Here is a 19,170-nt window from a genome sequence, read left to right as displayed (position 1 = left end):
CCATCGAACTCAATATGACTGATGTCGCGCCCTGTCTGCCTTTATCATCAATATTGAATGGGGAGATGGAGATGCTAAATTCGGTCGAGGTTCGGGGGCCTCGGCGGAGAACAAGATGACGGGTGCCATTCGACGCGACTAATTCTTGACTCACGTCTGATTGGTCAAGAACGTTTAGATTGTCGATGCTGTTCCCCTGTGCCTCTCGAACATCCATCAAATGGAGTCGGTGGGGCCTCCCGACTCTGGAATGTCGTGCAGGGCAAAGCATAGACAGCCACATCTTTCATCTTGCCAAGGTCTTATTTCGTTGCCGAGGCGAGGGCACTCGAGTCGAATGTCATTCTCGATTTTCAACATACCAACAAAAATTACAACATAAAAAAATGGGAGCTGCTTGGTCGTGACGCAACCGGAGATTTGTGAGATAGCAACGGCTCAGGCCATGTTGCGTTGGTGGAGGGTCCAAGTACCGACGGGAGATGCACAAGGTCAAGCAAGAACCTCGGGAATGTCACGGGAGGCTTGCAACAGGATGAATCACGTGACAAGGAGCCATTGAAATGATGGCGTGTTTATACTGGATGAGACCCTCTAGGATGGAGGACATCATGAATATAGGTGGTGGTGATGCTCCTGTCCTGGACGAGCGAGGGGCTCAAAAGACTGAAATCATCATCAAGTCTGTGCATTGATATGATAAAAACAGAAGAGGGAGAAAGGAAAAGCACGGGACCCTGTCGAAGTCGAAAGGTGCGGGTACCCGCCAAGTTCGGAGGTTTGTTGTGGGCTACTGTGTGCATGTGTGGGTGGAAGTAAGGTGTGCATTCGTGGGCGCTTTTGAGGCAGCGAATTAGGGGTGATATGCTGTATCCGTACATCCAAGAGATTACAGCTCCCTGTCCTGGGTGACGAAGATGAGGTTGTTCAAGTCGCGTCGCCTTCGCGAAACAGTTGAAACCACGATCCTTAAAAAAAAAAAAAAGACTACTAAGCTGGCGGTTCGAAGACCCGGGCATGGGCAGCCGCTGGCCCCGGTTCGTATGGTGGGCTGGCTGCTTGGCGGCCCCTTTGCGCGAGCTAGAGTATTGCCACGTAATGACGAGAGTTCAGACAGGGCTGTGAGTGAGCAAGAGCACCTTTTTTCGATAGACGGGACGGGCCAAACATTCTATTTGCAATGTTTCTCTGTGCACAGTCGCTGACAACAGTCTTTGTCTCGGTTACACGAGATGTTGCGAGGGTTTTGAGCAGTTGCACAGCTTATGACTGCAGTTTGGAGATGACGCTGGCAGCCTGACAAGCAAGCAATGGAACCAAGCCAAGTCGTGAGCATGCCCTGCAGTCTGTAGCCCTGCTTGTCCTTGCAACAGTTGATCAGTGAATCTGCAGACTGCGAGTGAGTGAGTACGTTTGTCTTTCTCTCTGCCTGCCTGGCGGCTATCGGTGAGCGTAGCGAGTTGTGCATATCATGTCACGCAGAGACTGTTGGATGGATGGATGGATGCTCAGAATGGACTAGATGACATTGGGTGTGGCATCCATGCAGCTTGTCCGTGGTGGCATCTGCCCGTCCGGAGCTGTGGGAGCCAGGCGTGCAGCGTGCAAGGCAAGCCCTCGAGGAGCAAGAAAATACTGGACCTTACTGTAGAGTGTCAAAATAAACTCGGCAAGTGATATCCTAAATTTTTGTAAAGTTACCTAAGTCTTTTTGTCATTTAGAATCAAGGTCCTGGCTTTTCTTTCCTCCCCTAGGCAAGGCAAGCCGGTGTTTTTAGTGGGCCTGTCGATTGTGGGCTTGTCTTGAACCATCCATTCGCCTCCCCAGACTGGTTCGACGGAAGGTTGAGTTGAGTTGAGGTGGAGGTGGTGACGGATATCGCTGAGGGGCTTTTGCTCCATTGCTTCGTCGTTCTTCCCAGGTAAGAGATTAGGTAGCAACAACGAGCTGCTGCCTCTACCAAATCGTGGCATGGCGAGTCCAGAAACAATGAGGCCAAATTGGACTCGGATTCTGTAGCCCATTGTGACATTACGACCTCGAATTGGAGTGAGTACCGCAGGGGTGAAAGGGACCTATGGGCGGGGGACAGAACCTGACACATGTTCAAGTAGAGGTACATCGATCAAGTCGAGCGAGGTCTTGAAGCCTTGACCCAAGCTTCGAATGTTGAACCTCCATGGCCCTACCCCTGTCGTGGCCGATCTGCATCCGTCCGTCTCAGATTTTTGGGAGGAAAGGCAAAATGCATCAGCCCAAGCCCTGAAGCATGGCATGGCATTGAACGCGGGCTAGCCGTGACTAAGGCAGCCGACGTCATATGATTGGGCAAGGATTTAAGAAGCCTCATGCACAAACTGGGGGGGAATCGTTGACGGAACACCATCACACTCGCAGCGGCAGGGGCGTAATCTAATTGATGACGAGCGATAACAGAGTTGCTTGCTTGGCTGGTTTTCTGCTGCTGATAGAGACAGAGCAGAGCAGGCAGCAAATGAGCGAAGGGGAAGAGATGAAGCAATCCTTTCCTGGCTTTGACCCGTTGGTTGCCCCTCGTTCTCAGTTCTCAGTCGCTCTCGAGTGTCATCATCCAACAAGGGGTATGATCTTCGAAACCTTACCATTCTGGTGGACGGACGCCTGCTTCTGTTGAAGACGAACCTAGCGATGATGGAATGGCCAACAACTGAACAGACCAGACCAGGCCAGGGATATCTGCCGTTGTCTTCAATGTGGCACGGTCATGGCTAGAGGCAGGGGGTGCGTGCTGTTATTTCAGTCATCAATGATCTTGGAGGTTACATTTCACCATCAATATCCGCCATGGCCCAAACGGGTTCAAGGACCTTCAAATGCTCACAGCAAACCCCTGCTTGTCCGAGCATTCAAGGTCCACAATCCGCAGGTCCACGACCCCTGCTCAGCGAATCGATTAGCTGCCACTCCACCATCTTCAAAGTACCGATACTTTTAGCAGCGCGCCAGACATGGGTGTCACTGTTTTTCTCCTCCAAAGTAGAGAACGACTTTGTTGGAGAGTCCAGTTCTGTCTGTTTTTCCATCCTTCGACCTGGCGTTCGCTAGCGCCTGTTCCATTTCAAGCCCGCCGTTCAGTGGGTTAGCTCCCTTGCACCCAAAAGCATCTCGGTAATACGTGAGTTTAGGGCGTACCACCTGGACGTTTTGTGCTTTTTGGTCGTCATCCCGCTATTTGACGAGAGCAGATGCCACGAGTATTCTTGTCCGATCACGCTGTTTACCGTTGCTCTGCTTATCAGCCTCCCTAGTCCGTATCGCATCACTGGAATCCTTGGGGCTATTCGTGGATCGAACGAATTGGATGGATTGGATGGTTCTATTGTACCTGCAAATTGCCCCCCCCCCCAGTCAGCCCCGTGCCTAGCTCCCCGTAAAGGCCCCGTAGCTCCAGCATGAGCAATGTCGCTTTATCCTTGGCGTTTTAAGGGTACCTCGACCAGGTTATCCGTACCCTCCCAGTCCATCCAATGCATCAATGAATCCTTGCAGCACCCCAACTAATTCGAGCTAGTAGAAACGGGGAGAGAGCCACAGGCAGAACGACCTGATCCTGTGCTAGCTTGGTTGTGCCTGTTAGGGACCTTGCACAAGAGCAGAAGCATTGATTGAATCTCGGGCTGGGCTGGGACGGGAGTGACCTAAGGTACAGCACAGTACAGGGGCGGTAGAGGAGGGAGGTACGTACCCACTCATCACCGCCCCGACTGGAACCTTGAATTTCATCTTTCTTTTGCATCTTCACTTACCTTTCCTCGGACAAACCCCATAAACAGCATCGAATAATCCAGCCTCGCCCTCGAGAATAGGTTGGCTTCCCGGGAGCCTGCCAACTGCTGTCTTGAACTCCTTTTCACATTGCCAACTGCGACCCTTCAGCGACTCTGCGCCTCTTGCGGCGCTCTCTGGGACCATGGTCGCTAAGGAATTCCTCGACTCGGATAGAGTCAACTTTCTTGTTTGGAGGTTCGTCACTACTTCGCGTCCTCGACTCGCAATCACCGCGCCTAGTCGCCTTCTCCCCATCACTTTTTCTCCCTGCCGCTGGACCTTCTTGCTGACCATGAATTTCTGCGCGCCTACAGATTTCTTCTTGAAGGCAGTATGTATTACGTCTGCGCGCTCACGGCGCCACAGTTAAACTAACCACACTCGCCCACAGATTATCGAGAGACTGCTGCCAAATTTCAAAAGGAGTGGCACGTCAAGCAACCTCACAGGGAATTCGCCTTTGCACCTCACGTCAAGAGCCATGCATTGGTTTCGGTGATTAATCGTGGCCTTGTTTACCACGCGCTTGAGCGTGAGCATTTACGAAAACTGGTAAGTAATCTTTTGGGGGAATCATGGCAATCTGTCGAGAGTTTCGGCGCTGCGCCTGTTCCCCCCGCCCATTAAGGCGAGGTGGGCTGTATTCATGACAAGGCCAAATTTCCAAAACGGTCAGAGGCTGACAAAGTTCACCATATGCAGCTGCCTCAGGATGCAGCTGCGGATGCAGCCGACTCGCTGCAGATGGGCATTTTTGGACCTCTGGACGCGCACCCACAGGGAAGAATTGACGCAGATGAAGAGGAAGATGCGGAAGGAGAAGACATCATTGAAGAGGAGGTTTCGAGGAAACGTGCCCCTCAGCAATTATCGAATGTGTCGCCAGCAAAACGACAACGGTTAAGCAATGGATTGGAGAATGGCGCCGACGCACCGGCCACAGCAACGGTGCCAGCATCAGTACCAACGGCAACAACAGCAACAGCAACAGGGATGGATGCTACCATAGCAGCACCGGCACCAGTAACGACACCTATGGAAATTGACAATCACCCTGATAACCATGCATATCCTTCACCTCTCGAGGGTGAGCAAGCGTCAGAGCCACTGGTACGGACTGACGGCCCTGAACAGGGTACCCAGGTAGACAAGGTCGAGGAGCTGGCTCCAGAGACGACCTTTATCCGCTTGGTATATGACGGCCAGAATCAAATTCAGGGAGACCGAGGCGCTACGCCATCACCTTCCTCGCCCTCTGGGCAAGATAATGCTCCCATCCTTTTGCGATGTGAGTGGAACCCAAGAGATCCGTCCATCCTCGCGGCTGGTGGCACCGATGCGCTAGCCCGTGTTTGGACAGTCCCTCGCGCGGGCCCCTTTGAGCCGGGACAAGATCACGTGTCACCGCAAGGTCACTCCCTTATCGATCGTGATGTGCCCCGCGATACCATAACGACGGCCATGTCGTGGACCAGCGATGGCGCTGCAATTGCAGTAGCCACAGACTCGAGGAACCATGCCTCGATCAATGTGTGGTCCGCTGAAGGCGCACATTTACAGTCGATGGAATTATCAGAGCCTCCAATCATCAAGATGCTATGGAACCCTAACAACACAGCTCTACTAGCCATTTCCCCGGACAAGGGTGGTACTCTTATTACCGTTCACTACCCGCCCGCCGGAAACTCTCTGTCGTATGTCCTCCCGGACCACAATATTGATGCTACACCTTTCGATGCCGCCTGGACTGGGGAAGCGGAATTCTTGCTGTGTGGTGGCGACCTAATGCTATGCCTCCAATGCACAGAAACAACGATAGTGCAGGCCAGAAAATTTGAGACCAAGGACGACGATCTATTTTCTCAGGTTCTTTTCGACGGACGCTCGCGACTGGCCGCTACGTCCAGCGACAAGGGTACACTTGATGTAAGTATACACTCTAGAGTAATATGTCGAAAAGAGATGCTAATTGGTATAGTTGTGGGATGAGAGTGGTCATCGAAGGTCCATCTCTGCGCACCAAGGCACCATCACTGCGATGCAATGGCAGCCTCTGCCCGAAAACCAACCTGGACCTGATGACGAGCGTTTAATTGCGACTGGAGGAGACGACTGTGCGATCCTTATCTGGAATGCTCGAATGCCCGAAAGCAAACCCAAGTGCTTCTTGACCATGGATTCACCAATTATGAGGCTCGCTTTCACGCCTGACGGTGCATTTATCGCGGGCGCGACATCAACTCAGATTTTGATTTGGAAAGTTGGAAGTTACGCTGTGCCCCGAGCCAGCTGGAGTCGACCGGTGCATCCAGGGTGGCTCAGCCCCAAGGCCAGTGCCGAGACGGACGAGGAAGATGAGCACTGCTTGTGCTGGGATGCTGAAGGCCATAAATTGGCCTATGGCTCCAATAGTAGGGTGAGTCGGAGGACGTTACCTTCTGTTTAATTGCACTTTGCTAACACTTGAAAAGCTTGCCATCATCAACTTCCGAAGATGACGACTACACCAAGAAGAACAACGTCTGCAACATTAATAGGATCTAGATATGCGAGGAGGCAGTGCGGAAGTCCTCATGCAAAGTCGCTACAAGCAAAAGCGGCTTGTTCAGGCACGTCTTAGGAAGACAGTCGAACAGACTGTGATGCGAAATGGGCATGGTTGGAAGCCCTTAATGTCTATTCCCGCTTGGACATGGTTGGAGCAACCATCTGTACGAAACTGCGAACTCTCAAAAGCTCTCTTGTATAACACGACGACGAACTACGGCTGGCTGACCACGACGGTGGAAATTGGACTCTCTGATTGGCACATATACAACGCTATCTGGGCACCTCTCTGCGCACGAACTCTTTGTTGAATGAAGGAACATGGATAGAGGTTATAGGAGTACAAACGACATTGCTTTCACCGCATTACCTTTGTTTTCTTTGTCTTTTTTTTGGAACCAGGGGTTTTGAGGGCTGGGTTACCATGGGAGGTGAAGGCATACGAAAGGCAGACAAAGTACTGGGGTTGCGGTCTGATCTGAGATTTGGGTTCTTGGGAAGCGTCATACCCAGTCCTCACGGTGTTATTGGTTTTGGGAGGGGCTTTTGCGTTATTTGTACGATTATATACCATCTGGGGTGATGAAACGGCGCAGAAAAACACAAGAGGCTTGTTTTTACGTATACGGAGTTGAGGGTTGGTTCTAGCCAAACCGAAGATGTCAGTAAAGCAATAGTTTCAAAGAGAATAATTAACGTCATGACGTATCGCCGCCAACTACAAAGAGTGAAAAGGGGGTTCGAGCCTATGAGAGGGAAGAGGGGCAATAACATACACAGCATATACACACATCAGGCCAGCAAGGTGACCTACATGATTTGCCTTTTGTTGGTTCGATACCGAGATAAAAAAGAAAAAATTAATACTCGAGACTTGACAGTGATAGGGTATAGATACGAGGGGCCATAGCGTCGGGATACATTCAAGTTTCAAGGAAGGGCTTTGATCAAAACCAATCGGATCTGAAGAGTGCAGAATTCTCAGCTGTAGAGTTGTTGAGGCTCAGCACGACAGGGAGTCTCACCTGTAATGCAACGTACTGTATGTACGGACTACCTACGGGGGGGAAGAAAACTCAGAACCTTGACCATAAGCGATAAGAATGCTTAGGTAAATCTAGCCTAAGCTTAGGTGACTCTTTGCTAAGTTTATTTTGACACCTTTTCTTAGGGTCCGGTGTTTTCTTGCTCCCTGAGGACGGAGCACTGTACTGTAGTCGTTTATATCAGGTAGCCGGCCCCCTCCTCGTCTCTTCTGGCGTGTCATTTGTGACAGAAGGTCGTGATTGGAGGCTGAATTGCAGACTGAGACACCACGCACTGTTTGCCTTGCATGTCTCAGCCTCAGCTGCAGATCAAAAAGTATATAATGCATTATCATGGATGTGTGTGACAGAGAGAGAGAACAGGTCATTGTGTGTGTTGTTGTTTTTTGGGGGCGTTTGACTTTGGTCTTTGGCAATTGTTTGGTTTATCTTGACAGGACTGTGAAGGATTATAGAATGGTCACAGAACAAAGGCGTATACATGTCGTAATGATTCTCTATCATGTGAGATGGTGTCTCTCTCATAGGCAGTACTATCTTGGACCACGGCATCACCGAGTCACTCACTCACTCACATCGCTGTGAGTTTAGTGCTTTCTATCGTCGATGGATGGCCTAGCTAGACCCCCCGCCCCAAATGCTCCGTCCCCACAAAGTTTGGTTCGTTCGCCCGATTTTCCATTTCCCTTCGAGGCCATGTGCATTTGCATGTTCCCTGCATTAGCTCTATATTTGTATTTCTCTCTTGTTTCCTCTCTGCGTGTCTCTCTGCGTGTCTCTCTCTCTCTCTCTCTCTTCTCTCTCTGTCTCTCTGTCTCTCTGTCTCTCTGTCTCTCTTCTTTAGTGCTTTGGAGGTTTATGTAAGTGACGTGCGCCCCGCTTGCAGTGGAGGGGTTGGTTCCTTTCCTTTTTCAAGGTCAGGCCCTGTCTCTCTCGCTTGTCACTGGGAGTTTATGAGTTGAGCTGTGTTGGATGTGAATGAATCTGAATGACTCGGGAAGTCATTCAATCTCTTCCTTTTATTTCTTCCTTTTTCTCATTATTTATATCGAGAAGCTGTTTATCGCCTCCGAACCACCTTTATCTTTCAAAACCCAAACATACATCCTCAGCACTATCCTCAGAGAAGCAAACAAACACTCCTTATCAACTCTCTTCCTCCTACTACCACCAACCTCTTAACAAAAATCATCCACAGCATTGTACAATGTCTTCATCAACACAACACCATCAACCAAATCGCTCGTCAGGATGGACGGAACAAATGCGTGATCGGCAAGCCCGCGGGAAAAACCCATACAGCGAAGAAAGCGACGTGAGCGATGGCGAACCAAGTCGTCTTGGACCGCAGTACCGTGCTTCGGCTGCACGGCCTTGCAGCGCCGACACTGATTCTTGCAGCCCCATGTTTGAAACACACATAGAGAGAGAACGGAGAGGAGAGGCTATGTACATTCTGGATAACCACGCTGCTCTCATGGCACATGCGCAAGCGACTGGCGACGTATGTATCATCTCCGCTTTGATGTGAAAGTGCTAGTCGTGCTAAACCATCGTGTACAGAGCATCGCCGGTCAACGCCTCCGATTCATGCGCCAACTGTGTGGCTTTGAAGATAAGCACGACGACACCAGTACAGCAAGGAGTAAACAGAGTCGCCGAGCCAGTGATAAAATCTCTCGATAGTACAGAGTCCTCGTCATAGGAAGAGAGAAGACTGCCCTTGGTGAAATAGGGATCCTTTAGCAAACCATCACAAGCCCTCTATAACGATTTACGACTTTCAAATAATAGAATTCAATGAACCTGTATTTGCTTATCTATACTGCTGCAGTGAATGTCTACTGTTAGTTAGTAACGATATTGTGGTTCAAAACTATGGTCCAAGTAAATCAAGTCGAATAAATTGTGGCATTTTGCCTCTTCTCATTGTCGTTATAGTCTCGTGCTAATATCTAACATAGACGTATATGCGTGTATCGCTGTGTATGTGAATGTGTCTGTTCCTGATGCGTTTGTCCACCAACTATCCCATGAGTACTTCTCCTGATCCGCCGTCTTGTATGTCCTGATTGGCTTATCAACAAGTTGAAAACAAATGTCAACATGCATGTGCGGAAGTACAAATCCATCCCGTACAATAAAGACTACACGAAAGAGATACAATGTTCAAACCAATTGTGCCCAGAAAGAAAACGCCGGCAAATGCTGTATCGGACATGAAAAGTCCGCCCCTTGTATCGAAAACAGAAGGAAAAGAAAGAAAAAGAGTCTAAGCATATCTCATACTGCGCGTCCTCTGTTGCTGCCAGCCACTGTTGTTATCAATTGGAGCGTACATGTAGGGGCCTTGTTGGTTTGGAGCAGGGCCCCGAGGGTATCCTGGCCAAGCGCCCATGGCTGGTTGTTTGGCTGCCCTGCGGCGAGCTATGCGTCGCTTGATACAACTGAAGCAGCAGCAAGAGATGGACAACAGGAGGAGTGCAGCAAGAACGCAGCCCACGGGGATGGCAATATTCTTGTTGTTCTTGAACCAGTTCTCGATCTCCTTCCACGTCGAAGCGCCCTCGCAGCTACCATTCTGACATCGGCCGCCGCCGCCGCAGGGTGTACCATCGAGGAAGTTTTGATTTCGCTGCGTACAGAAGCCATCGCCCGATGCCTGACAAGACAAGAGACAGCTGTTGGTGCAAGCCTTCACACTGGAGGATGTCGTATTTTGATAGTTTGCTCGGCACTGCTCATCTCGCGATGTGCACTGACCAGATGCGCACTGGAGGCTATCACCACAGTCTGTGCCATCGTCGCTGTGTTTGTCCTTGGGGCATGTCGCGCTGCTTCCCGTGCACTTCTCCTCGGGATCACAAGGGCCTGTGCTCGATCGACAGACAGTACCTGAAGATGCGAACTTGCATTTATCCGTGCAGCACTCCTCGTTTGAGTTATCGCACTCGGCCTGGCCCTTGAATTTGCAAGTCTTTGCGTCACAGCAAGGATTATCGCCACAGCTGGCCTCGCCGCCGCAGTCGCAATCTTCGCCTTCTTCGACAATTCCATTACCGCACTGCTGGCCCGAGATGGTCTTAACGTTTCTGTTATCAGTGAGACATTCCGTATTAACATTACGTCTGAACCCTGAGCAGATGTTTCCAATGGTGCAGGGAGAGAATTCACTGATACCCTCCCTCGAAGATGGGTTCATGATGTAGTCACCCTGAGCATCACACGAACTCTTGCTCAAGGGACAGCACGACTGCGCATCGGACGAGACTGGACAAGTCTGAGAAGTGCAATCATGGACGGCACCGAAAGTATGTCCTGTCTCATGAGCAAATACTTGCCATTCTGCCGAAGTCTTGACAACTACATTGGCGCCAGCAACTGTCTCGTTACGACCCCCGGTGTTGGAGTTCGCTGAGGCACCAGGGCGGCAGAGCTGACCCAGCCATGCAAGGCCAACAGCAGAGTCGGTGTTGCAAGTGCTCAGAAGAGTCCAGTAGGCGTTGCTGTCCTCATTCTGACCGCGCCAGGCGGAAAACAAGTTAAGGCGATCGGACAAGTCAACGCTGTTGGAACACTTCTGATTCCAAGGAGCTGTATCCGACGGGCTTCCAGGGCATGACCCGTCACTGATGGTGAGGTTCTGGATACCCAGCGTAATGTTGAAGCTCTTTTCATAAACTTCGGAGGCTTCGTTGACCATCCTTATGACATTCTTCCTCAAAGCCTCAGTAGAGTTAAATGTAGAAGTATATCCACAGTCAGTTGCGATTCCTAGAAGGGCGACCCTTCTGCTAGTTGGACAGCCGTTCACAGAACCAATGGTAGACTCAAGGTCAACACTCGAACCGTCGTTCCCTGTACCTGTGTCGATCGATTGGCGACCGAAAAGAGACTTGGTGTTTGCCGCACCAAAAGTGTCAAAGTCTTGGAGCTCATGAAACTTGCTGTTGAATCCCAATGTGTCAGAGTCACAGAGTGCAGCCGAAGCCCCACGCCTCTTGAGCTCAGTAGGGTTGAAGGACATGATATCCGAGTCCCGCCAGACAACCATAACATCGTCCCGAGCTTTTGATGTTGACAGAATAGGGTCATCTTCATGTCGAACTTGCTGGTAGTTGGTGCCGGTATGGATATGGTGATGGTTGCCGTCGATCCGCAGAGTGCCCTCAAAAACAGGCTCCTTTCCATCGCGATGCATCGTTATCCTTGCCCAGCCAGCATTTGTCCAGCCTTCCCGTCCGACTCGCTGAATAAACACATGTCCCTTGAATACTTTTTCGTCCTCCCGGTTTACTGTCTCGACAGATCGCACGGCACCGTCGGCGCCAATGTGAGTAATAGCGAAGTTCTCGTGCAGAATGTCATGGTTCGGTTCGAGCTTGAGGCGGATTTTTTGTTGTCCATTGTGTAGTGAGAATAGGAGATCAAAGTGCGAGTCGGCGCGTATACGGTGTGATGGTGTGTTGATTACAGGCTCATTGATAAAGGATATGTAGTTAACAGCGTTGCGCTTAACTGAGCTCGCTATTTCGAGGATATTAGAAGACCGCCCCAAACTACGAGGTAGATTTGAAGTGCTCAGCATACCTAGTGAAGTTTCAAAAAACAAAGCCACACCCGCAATAGCGGTCGCAATCGACCGCAATGATACCATGGTGTTTATCGGACCTCGAACGGCCCTGTGAGAGAAATGGCGACGCCGATTGAGAGAGATATCACTGCAATGCCATACAGTAACACAGTGGAAATAGTCGAGTTGAGGAGAACGGAGGTTGTAAGATGAGAAGTAATCAAGGTGAGACGAAGATCGTCAGACGGAGCGGCCGAAAATAGAGTCGGAAGTATGACGGAACTTATTGGGAACGTCAAAGGAGAATGTGGAGAAAGAAGTTAGGGTCCAAGTATTGGATCTCAAGGTAGAACAAAGAGGATAGATACACAAGGAGAGGAGCAAAGGAGGAAGAAGAAGAGATTTCGAAACGGTTGATCGTGTAGCATGATCAGCCTTGAGACCTGAATAATACAGTCGCTCCAGTCCGATTTTAGGGAGTTGGAAAGGCAAAACAGAGTGTGGCGGAGGGTGCGTAGAGCCTGTTGGCTGTTGGCTGTTAGGTTAGGTTAGATCCTTCTAACGCTGTTGGCTTTTACCTCACGCCAAGGGTTCCAAGGTTCCCGAGGGCTGGGGTGTGGATGCTGGACGGACAACCCAAGTCTCTTGGCCAGCGAATCACGAGCCAGAGGCCGCGCGGTTCTCCCACTGCATAGCCTCCCTAACAGCAGGCGTCACACTTGTCAGCCATTACTAGACCAGCTAAGCAACTGTCAACTTTTGCCGTGAATCTCATCTCAGACTCAGAGTTGTTATGAAACTCAATGTCAACGGATGTTGACATATCCATCTTTGAGGCTTGGCAACAGAAATCGATAATCCTTGTATCCAGCATCAACTCCGACCACTGTAATAGCTGTTGCAGTCCATCTGATTACAGGCGGCCTCCCAAAGCCTCACTGGTGCGTCCGACGGAGGTCAATATGTTTCGCCCTCGTATCTTTTCATCCAACCATCTACAATCCTAGACCAGACTAGACTAATCTTCCCCGCTGCTAGTCATTTACATCTTCGAGTTTCTTGGCATTGACGAGTTGATGTTCATTATCGGACATAAGAGGTGTTGATGACAGATTTTATTGCCCAGACAAACGATAGACTCTGCTGCCACGTTGTTGCTACTTTATCGGGCTGTCCCAAGATTTCTTATCAAACGCCGTGGCTGAAAAGGCTTGTTTTACAACGATGTCACGATATCATCGGAAACTCAATTTAGATCATTGCTCTTTAAATCAGTACCTTATTAGGTATACGACCCAAAGAATCGAGTCGGCCCCTTAACTTTACGCAGCCTCCAGTCAGCGGGAAATAAAAATCACCCAAACTATACCATCCTTGCAACTCATACATCAACAGCCCCCAAAAACGATGACGACTTCTGATCACCCTTGGCACTCCAGTGGGACCATCTATTGGCGCCTCTGGCTTGTGGGACTGGTTGATGTGTATGTCTGCAACTTTGAAAACCTTCAAGTCCTTTCTCGTTCTAGACCTCCCGTAGTCCCACGCGACGGCTCAGAGATACTGAAGCTTAAATATTGGAACGTCGTTAAAAATTATCGTAACTCTTTGCTCTTTTGCTTCATCCCACTTGATATCCCACTCCAGAGCCACATGTGTCCACGCGTCCTTTGAAAACTGGCACAATAGGCTGATTTTCTCTATCCAAACATCCTCCAGGTCAACTTTAACAAAAGGAAGCATCCAGCCATTCAAAGACAGGCTTGTGCAAAACCTTGTTTTGACATCAATCACTTATCGTGGTTGCAATGAGCTTCTCTGCACACCACTACCCTGCACCACGGACGTCATTGATATATTGACCAAAGTTTCATTATTGGACTTTCTTTTTGCCTTGCTAGCTTTAAAAATATGTGAAAAAATCAGACCGCAATGCTCATACTAAATCAACTTCATAAAAATTGGTTCCCAAGCCATCGAGATACTCTTCCGGGTCATGGCTGAATCCCAACATCAACCCCAAACACCGAGCGGGAATCTGATTCCAGGCCGCTTCCGTTGGCGGCAGACTATTTCTTTCCCGCTTGCCTTGTATCCATGGTATATAACTCCACTACATAATATGCATGTCTTTATAAGCCTTTTCGTCACTGAACTCACTTGCGCTTGGCATCGTGAACAGCCTTGATAATCTTCTCAACAACTGAAGGATCAGAAAGCTGTGCGTTATGTTAGCTACAAATGCCACTTGAGGTAATCGAAGGAGGCGACTTACAGTAGTAATGTCTCCGAGCTGGTCCTCCTCACCAGCAACAATCTTCCTCAATACTCGTCGCATAATCTTGCCACTTCGCGTCTTGGGCATGTCAGGTACAACGTACACCGCCTTGGGAGCAGCGAAAGGACCAATGCTTTTGCGCACTTGGACAATGAGCTCCTTGCGCAGAGCATCACTTGATTCAACGCCCTCCTTGAGATCAACAAAGGCATTCACAGCTTGGCCAGTAAGCTCATCGGCGATACCGACGACAGCTGCGTCAGCAACAGAGTGGTGCTCCAACAGAGCAGCCTCGATCTCCGCAGTGGACAATCGGTGGCCGCTAACATTGACGACGTCGTCAACGCGACCCCGAATCCAGTAGAAACCCTCGTGATCTCTAGCAGCTCCATCTCCAGTGAAGTAATAACCCTTGTAGACATCAAGGTAAGTCTCTCTGTACCGGTTGTGAGCTCCCCACACGGTGCGAGCCATGCTAGGCCAGGACTGCTTAAAGGTCAGCACACCCTCGACATCGTTGCCGTGAATCTCTTCGCCAGAAACAGGATCGATGAGAGCAGGCTCGACCCCAAAGAAGGGCAAAGAACAACTGCCTGGCTTGGTTGGCGTAATTCCAGCCAAGGGCGTGAGAACATGAGAACCAGACTCGGTTTGCCAGTAAGTCTATAATCAATGTTAGCGGCGACCACAAAATAGATGCCCACGAAACACTTACATCAACAATGTGGCACTCCTCCTTTCCAATAACTTCGAAATACCACTTCCAGATCTCGGCGGCGATAGGTTCGCCGACCGAGCCCAGTACGCGAAGGTGAGCGAACTTGCCACGAACATGCTCGTCACCAGCACGCTTCAGCAGTCTCAAAGCGGTGGGAGCAACGTAAAATTGGGTAACGTTGTGCCTCTCGATGATGTCCCAGTATCGTGAGAAGTTGGGGTAGGCAGGTGTACCCTCGAATACAACTGTGGATACACCGAGCATAAGAGGAGCATAAACGACATAGGTGTGACCGGTAATCCAGCCGACATCACCACCACAGAAGTATCTATCGCCCTCGTGGATGTCAAAGACATACTTTCCGGTCATAGCAGCGCCGAGGAGGTACCCAGCGGTTGTATGCAGGACACCCTTAGGCTTGCCAGTAGAGCCGGAGGTATAAAGGAGGAATAGAGGGTCCTCGGAAGCGACAGGCTCGGGAGGGAAGTAGTTGGGCCACTTCTCAACCTCCTCATGCCACCAGAAGTCACGGCCACTGGTCCAAGGAATTTCTGAGCCAGTACGCTTATAGACAAGGACGTTCTCAACAGCAGGGCATTGCTTGAGAGCGTCATCAACAATCTTCTTCGTGCCAATCAACTTGCCACCTCGCTTGCCTTCATCAGTTGTGATGACAACCTTGCAGCCGGCGTCGACAACACGGTCGCGGAGAGAGTCGGAAGAGAAACCAGCAAAGATAACGGAGTGCACGGCACCAATACGGACACAGGCCATGAGAGCGATGATGGCCTCGGGAATCATAGGAAGGTAGATAGCAACGGTGTCGCCCTTGCGGACGCCCATCTGCTTGAGAACCCAGGCGGTACGAGAGACCTCTCGGAGGAGCTCTCCATAGGTGACATTACGACCTTCGGTGGGCTCGTCGGCCTCGTAAATGATGGCAACACGATCAGGGTCCTTGAAAGCATGACGGTCGACACAGTTGTATGAGGCATTCAGACGGCCCTCGTTGAAGTAGGAGACATCGGCATTGAGAAGAGAACCACTTCGGGTGGTCTGGAAGTCGCGGTCCCAAGAGATGAGCTCGCGTGCGCGCTCAGCCCAGAACTTCTCGGGTTGAGTGATGGATTCCTTGTAAAGTCGCTTGTACTCTTCGAGGTCTATGAGAGTGGGTCAGCTCATGTTGAGGCTCCGGTGCGGAAGCCGGGATCACTTACTGGCAAGGTGGGGCCGGTGGGGATGCTCTGCCGGGTTGCAAGGTTAGCAATGAGCCAGGAAAACGGAGCACGATGGAGTCAAGAATAAGCAAAGAACCACACAGCAGGGTCTAGCGGGAGACACCGCGGCGAGTAATTTCGCCTCAACAGAAAACAAAGGGGCGCAATTGACTTACTAGCAAACATGCGCTGAGGAGGGTCTAAGATGGAAGTTAGCGATGCACCGTCAGATCAAGTTGGTTGCGCAAACTTACGATAGGTATCGACGAGATGAGCCTCAGCGACCACAGGAGCCTTTGTCTCTTGAGCGGGTGCGGGAGTCTCCTCAGCTCTCAATGAGACAGTTTCGGTGGCTGCAGGGGCGGGAGCGGGAGAAGCGACGGCGGCTGGGATAGCACTCTTAGGGAGAGACTCGGGAGCCGAAGTCCTGAGCTCCTGGGGCACTTGGGGTTGCTCGACGGCGGTTGCCATTGTGTCTTTTGCTGGGGTTTATTTGAGAATTATTTTTTTCGTTGAGCGTTGCGCCTGTAGGTGCGACGTTGATGGCGGGGTAGCGTGACCGTGGAGCTTGTCAGAACTGCTTGTACTTGCAGGACTTACAGCTTTCGGTGTTGCTGTTCTATGGAGATACAGAGATCGCGCAGTTGAGTCGTAGGTGTTTGAATTGGAGGAAGAGGAGGAGGAGAGGTTGGAGAAGGCAATGAAGAGTAAAGTAGAGAGGAAGTGTTTAGTTGGATTTAGAGTAGGGGGAGGAGCTGGAGAAATAGTTGAGATGGATCCAGAGGTTTGATGAGCTCCGGCTTGCGGGGGAAGCTTTCTTTATGGCAAATGGGTCCATCATCATTGGAAGGCCCGGCCGGCCGTTGCGACTTGTCACTGGTACCTGCACCAACTGGGATCAGTCTCAGTGGTGTAGTGGCACCAAACCCGAGCTGCGGCCGGCGAACCGGGGGGGTCTTGCCGTGATCCTTTCCCCCGAGCCACCTCAAGTCCCGAATAGCCAGTAGTGAGTTAGCGACTCACATCCGCTAGTAATTTTGTAAGAGTACATACAACCTGAAAGGATGATGTTCGTTATTGATCGTCACCAAATATTCACACTTGAATTCTCGGCTTTCAGAGTGGCCAAAATGCTAAGCACGGCATCTGCCCGTCAGCAATTTGACCCTTGGGGATAAGATGCGACTTGACGTCGGCATTACACAAATGCCAATGTGATATACATACAACGGCTTGTGGATGTGGCCGCTACATTTGAGAACACTTTTGCCGCGCCATGTTTCCTATCATTCTCCCTGCCATTCATCCATATCAGACACCATCGGCACTATCCCGAAGCCCTACGTCCGAGAAAGAATGCATCGTTGATTTCGTTAGCTTTTCTGCTTTTGTATTCCTTATAACATGATGGCCTGAATGCCACCATCCATCTACTTTATTACCACGTTTTCTGGCCCATTCTGGGGTTTCTTGTCATTCTCTACTGAAAACACAGCGAAGAGAAAGTTCACTTCGACTTGGGTGAGTGATACATGCCGTAATTACGTAGCACTACTTCCGATAATTAAGGACGGCCGTATCCTCTTCAACCTTTTATAGGATGTTGCCCAGGTTGGTAGCCATAACTATTGACACGTCGCGCTCTGCCATTAGCTATGAATTAAGTTGAAAGAGTCCAACCTGAGATAATAAGTAATGAGATACTTAAGTTCTACTAAAATTGATGTCTTGTTAGCTCTCAACATCGGGGGCTCATGCTGCATGGTAACATCCGATAACTTCGAATTTGATATAATCGACGATACATTGGCATATCCACCTATCATGTATTGGCATCACCGAATCCCTGTACTCGCTAGCTTGCCGAACTATCTGCGGCAGCCGGATAGACCAATGCTTCAGGGTCGACAGAAGATTGTTCTTAAACAGAACCGGTGATGTCAGCCAGCAGACAGACAGTCAAAGCATGCACAATTAGGTGCCACCGGGCACCACCAGAGTAACATCCCGGCTACTATGAATGAGACATTACAAGACACTACTCGGGAAATGATTGAACAGTCTTTGGATGAGATACATCCCCCTCAGGGAGCAAGAAAACCTGAGACCTCAGGTTTAGCCATCAAAAATAATAAGTCTAAAGGTTAGTTAAGATTCACCTAAGCCTACCTAGGTCTTTTTGCTACTTAGCATAAGGTCCTCCGTTTTCTTGACTCTCCTTGATACGGAGCCGCTATGGGGCCGCACACAGAGGAGTACTGATAGCCAAAACGTGTTATGTGATTGATCATAGTCACAAATAGGGTGGAGTTTTGGGAGGCCGGCAATATAGTGGAACCCGGTCAAGGCGTTGCATTTCGCCAATGCAGGACAACAATGACCCTTTCTGTCGACAGCGAGCCGAGATCGCTCTCACGCTGGATTCCTGTTCGGAGGATTCGATGCTATGGCTCTCAACTGGCAACACTTTCAGCAGTGATGTCTGCAAGAGGATATACGGCGTATTCTTTTATCTACTGGCTGTGCTCTTATTGCCGTTTCGACGCAACTGGCTTTAATAGGTCTTCGATTTGACCCCACCTTGTTGCAGCGTGGCAGCTGCAGATGCCCCTCACACGGGCCCCCGCATTCGGGGTCAAGATTTATACAACTTGATTGGTCTATCTCAGCCTCCGACTTCGCCCCTTCACGGCTAAACATTCAGGGTCTAATTCCCTGTGAGTTCTTCCCTCTCAACAAACTTGAGTTTGTTAGGACATTTTCGTTGTCAGTCTGCGGGTCTAGGTCTGTGGAGAACACTGCATGTACTCTATACTTTCCTCTTTTGGAGAAAGTACCTTATTTAATATTTCTGATAGAGTACTTTTGCTACGGTATTAGAGATTGTGTACCAAAATGACTCCAATATAGGTACCTAGAGACCACAAATTTGGAGACGAGACATTGTTACGTGCTACTGCGTTTATCAACATGTGTACGACAG

At 50.0% G+C, this 19,170-nt stretch overlaps 4 protein-coding genes across 4 annotated transcripts; 2 read left to right on the top strand and 2 right to left on the bottom strand.

The window, feature by feature from the left end:
• Window positions 1-3,950: 3,950 nt before the first annotated feature.
• FPRO_01307 (uncharacterized protein) lies at window positions 3,951-6,306 on the top strand (the record flags this gene model as incomplete). The annotated part of the gene is made up of 6 exons (XM_031232928.1): window positions 3,951-4,003; window positions 4,123-4,139; window positions 4,200-4,360; window positions 4,511-5,734; window positions 5,787-6,224; window positions 6,280-6,306. The coding sequence occupies 6 exons, from the start codon at window positions 3,951-3,953 to the stop codon at window positions 6,304-6,306; spliced, it is 1,920 nt and encodes a 639-aa protein (XP_031075166.1).
• Window positions 6,307-8,608: 2,302 nt separating this feature from the next.
• On the top strand, window positions 8,609-9,087 carry FPRO_01308 (uncharacterized protein; the record flags this gene model as incomplete). Its single annotated transcript, XM_031232916.1, has 2 exons — window positions 8,609-8,905; window positions 8,965-9,087. The coding sequence occupies 2 exons, from the start codon at window positions 8,609-8,611 to the stop codon at window positions 9,085-9,087; spliced, it is 420 nt and encodes a 139-aa protein (XP_031075165.1).
• Window positions 9,088-9,673: 586 nt separating this feature from the next.
• FPRO_01309 (uncharacterized protein) lies at window positions 9,674-12,058 on the bottom strand (the record flags this gene model as incomplete). The annotated part of the gene is made up of 2 exons (XM_031232905.1): window positions 9,674-11,928; window positions 11,992-12,058. 2 exons carry the CDS (start codon window positions 12,056-12,058, stop codon window positions 9,674-9,676), a joined length of 2,322 nt encoding a protein of 773 aa, XP_031075164.1.
• Window positions 12,059-14,130: 2,072 nt separating this feature from the next.
• On the bottom strand, window positions 14,131-16,658 carry FPRO_01310 (putative acetyl-CoA synthetase; the record flags this gene model as incomplete). Its single annotated transcript, XM_031232894.1, has 6 exons — window positions 14,131-14,193; window positions 14,250-14,915; window positions 14,968-16,130; window positions 16,188-16,214; window positions 16,364-16,387; window positions 16,442-16,658. The coding sequence occupies 6 exons, from the start codon at window positions 16,656-16,658 to the stop codon at window positions 14,131-14,133; spliced, it is 2,160 nt and encodes a 719-aa protein (XP_031075163.1).
• Between the last annotated feature and the right edge of the window lie 2,512 nt (window positions 16,659-19,170).

Source organism: Fusarium proliferatum (assembly GCF_900067095.1).
Source record: "Fusarium proliferatum ET1 genome assembly, contig: FPRO_scaffold001, whole genome shotgun sequence".
NCBI classification, from domain to species: Eukaryota; Fungi; Ascomycota; class Sordariomycetes; order Hypocreales; family Nectriaceae; genus Fusarium; species Fusarium proliferatum.
Note: the sequence above shows the minus strand (reverse complement) of the source record. Positions and strands in the feature narration are given on the sequence as shown.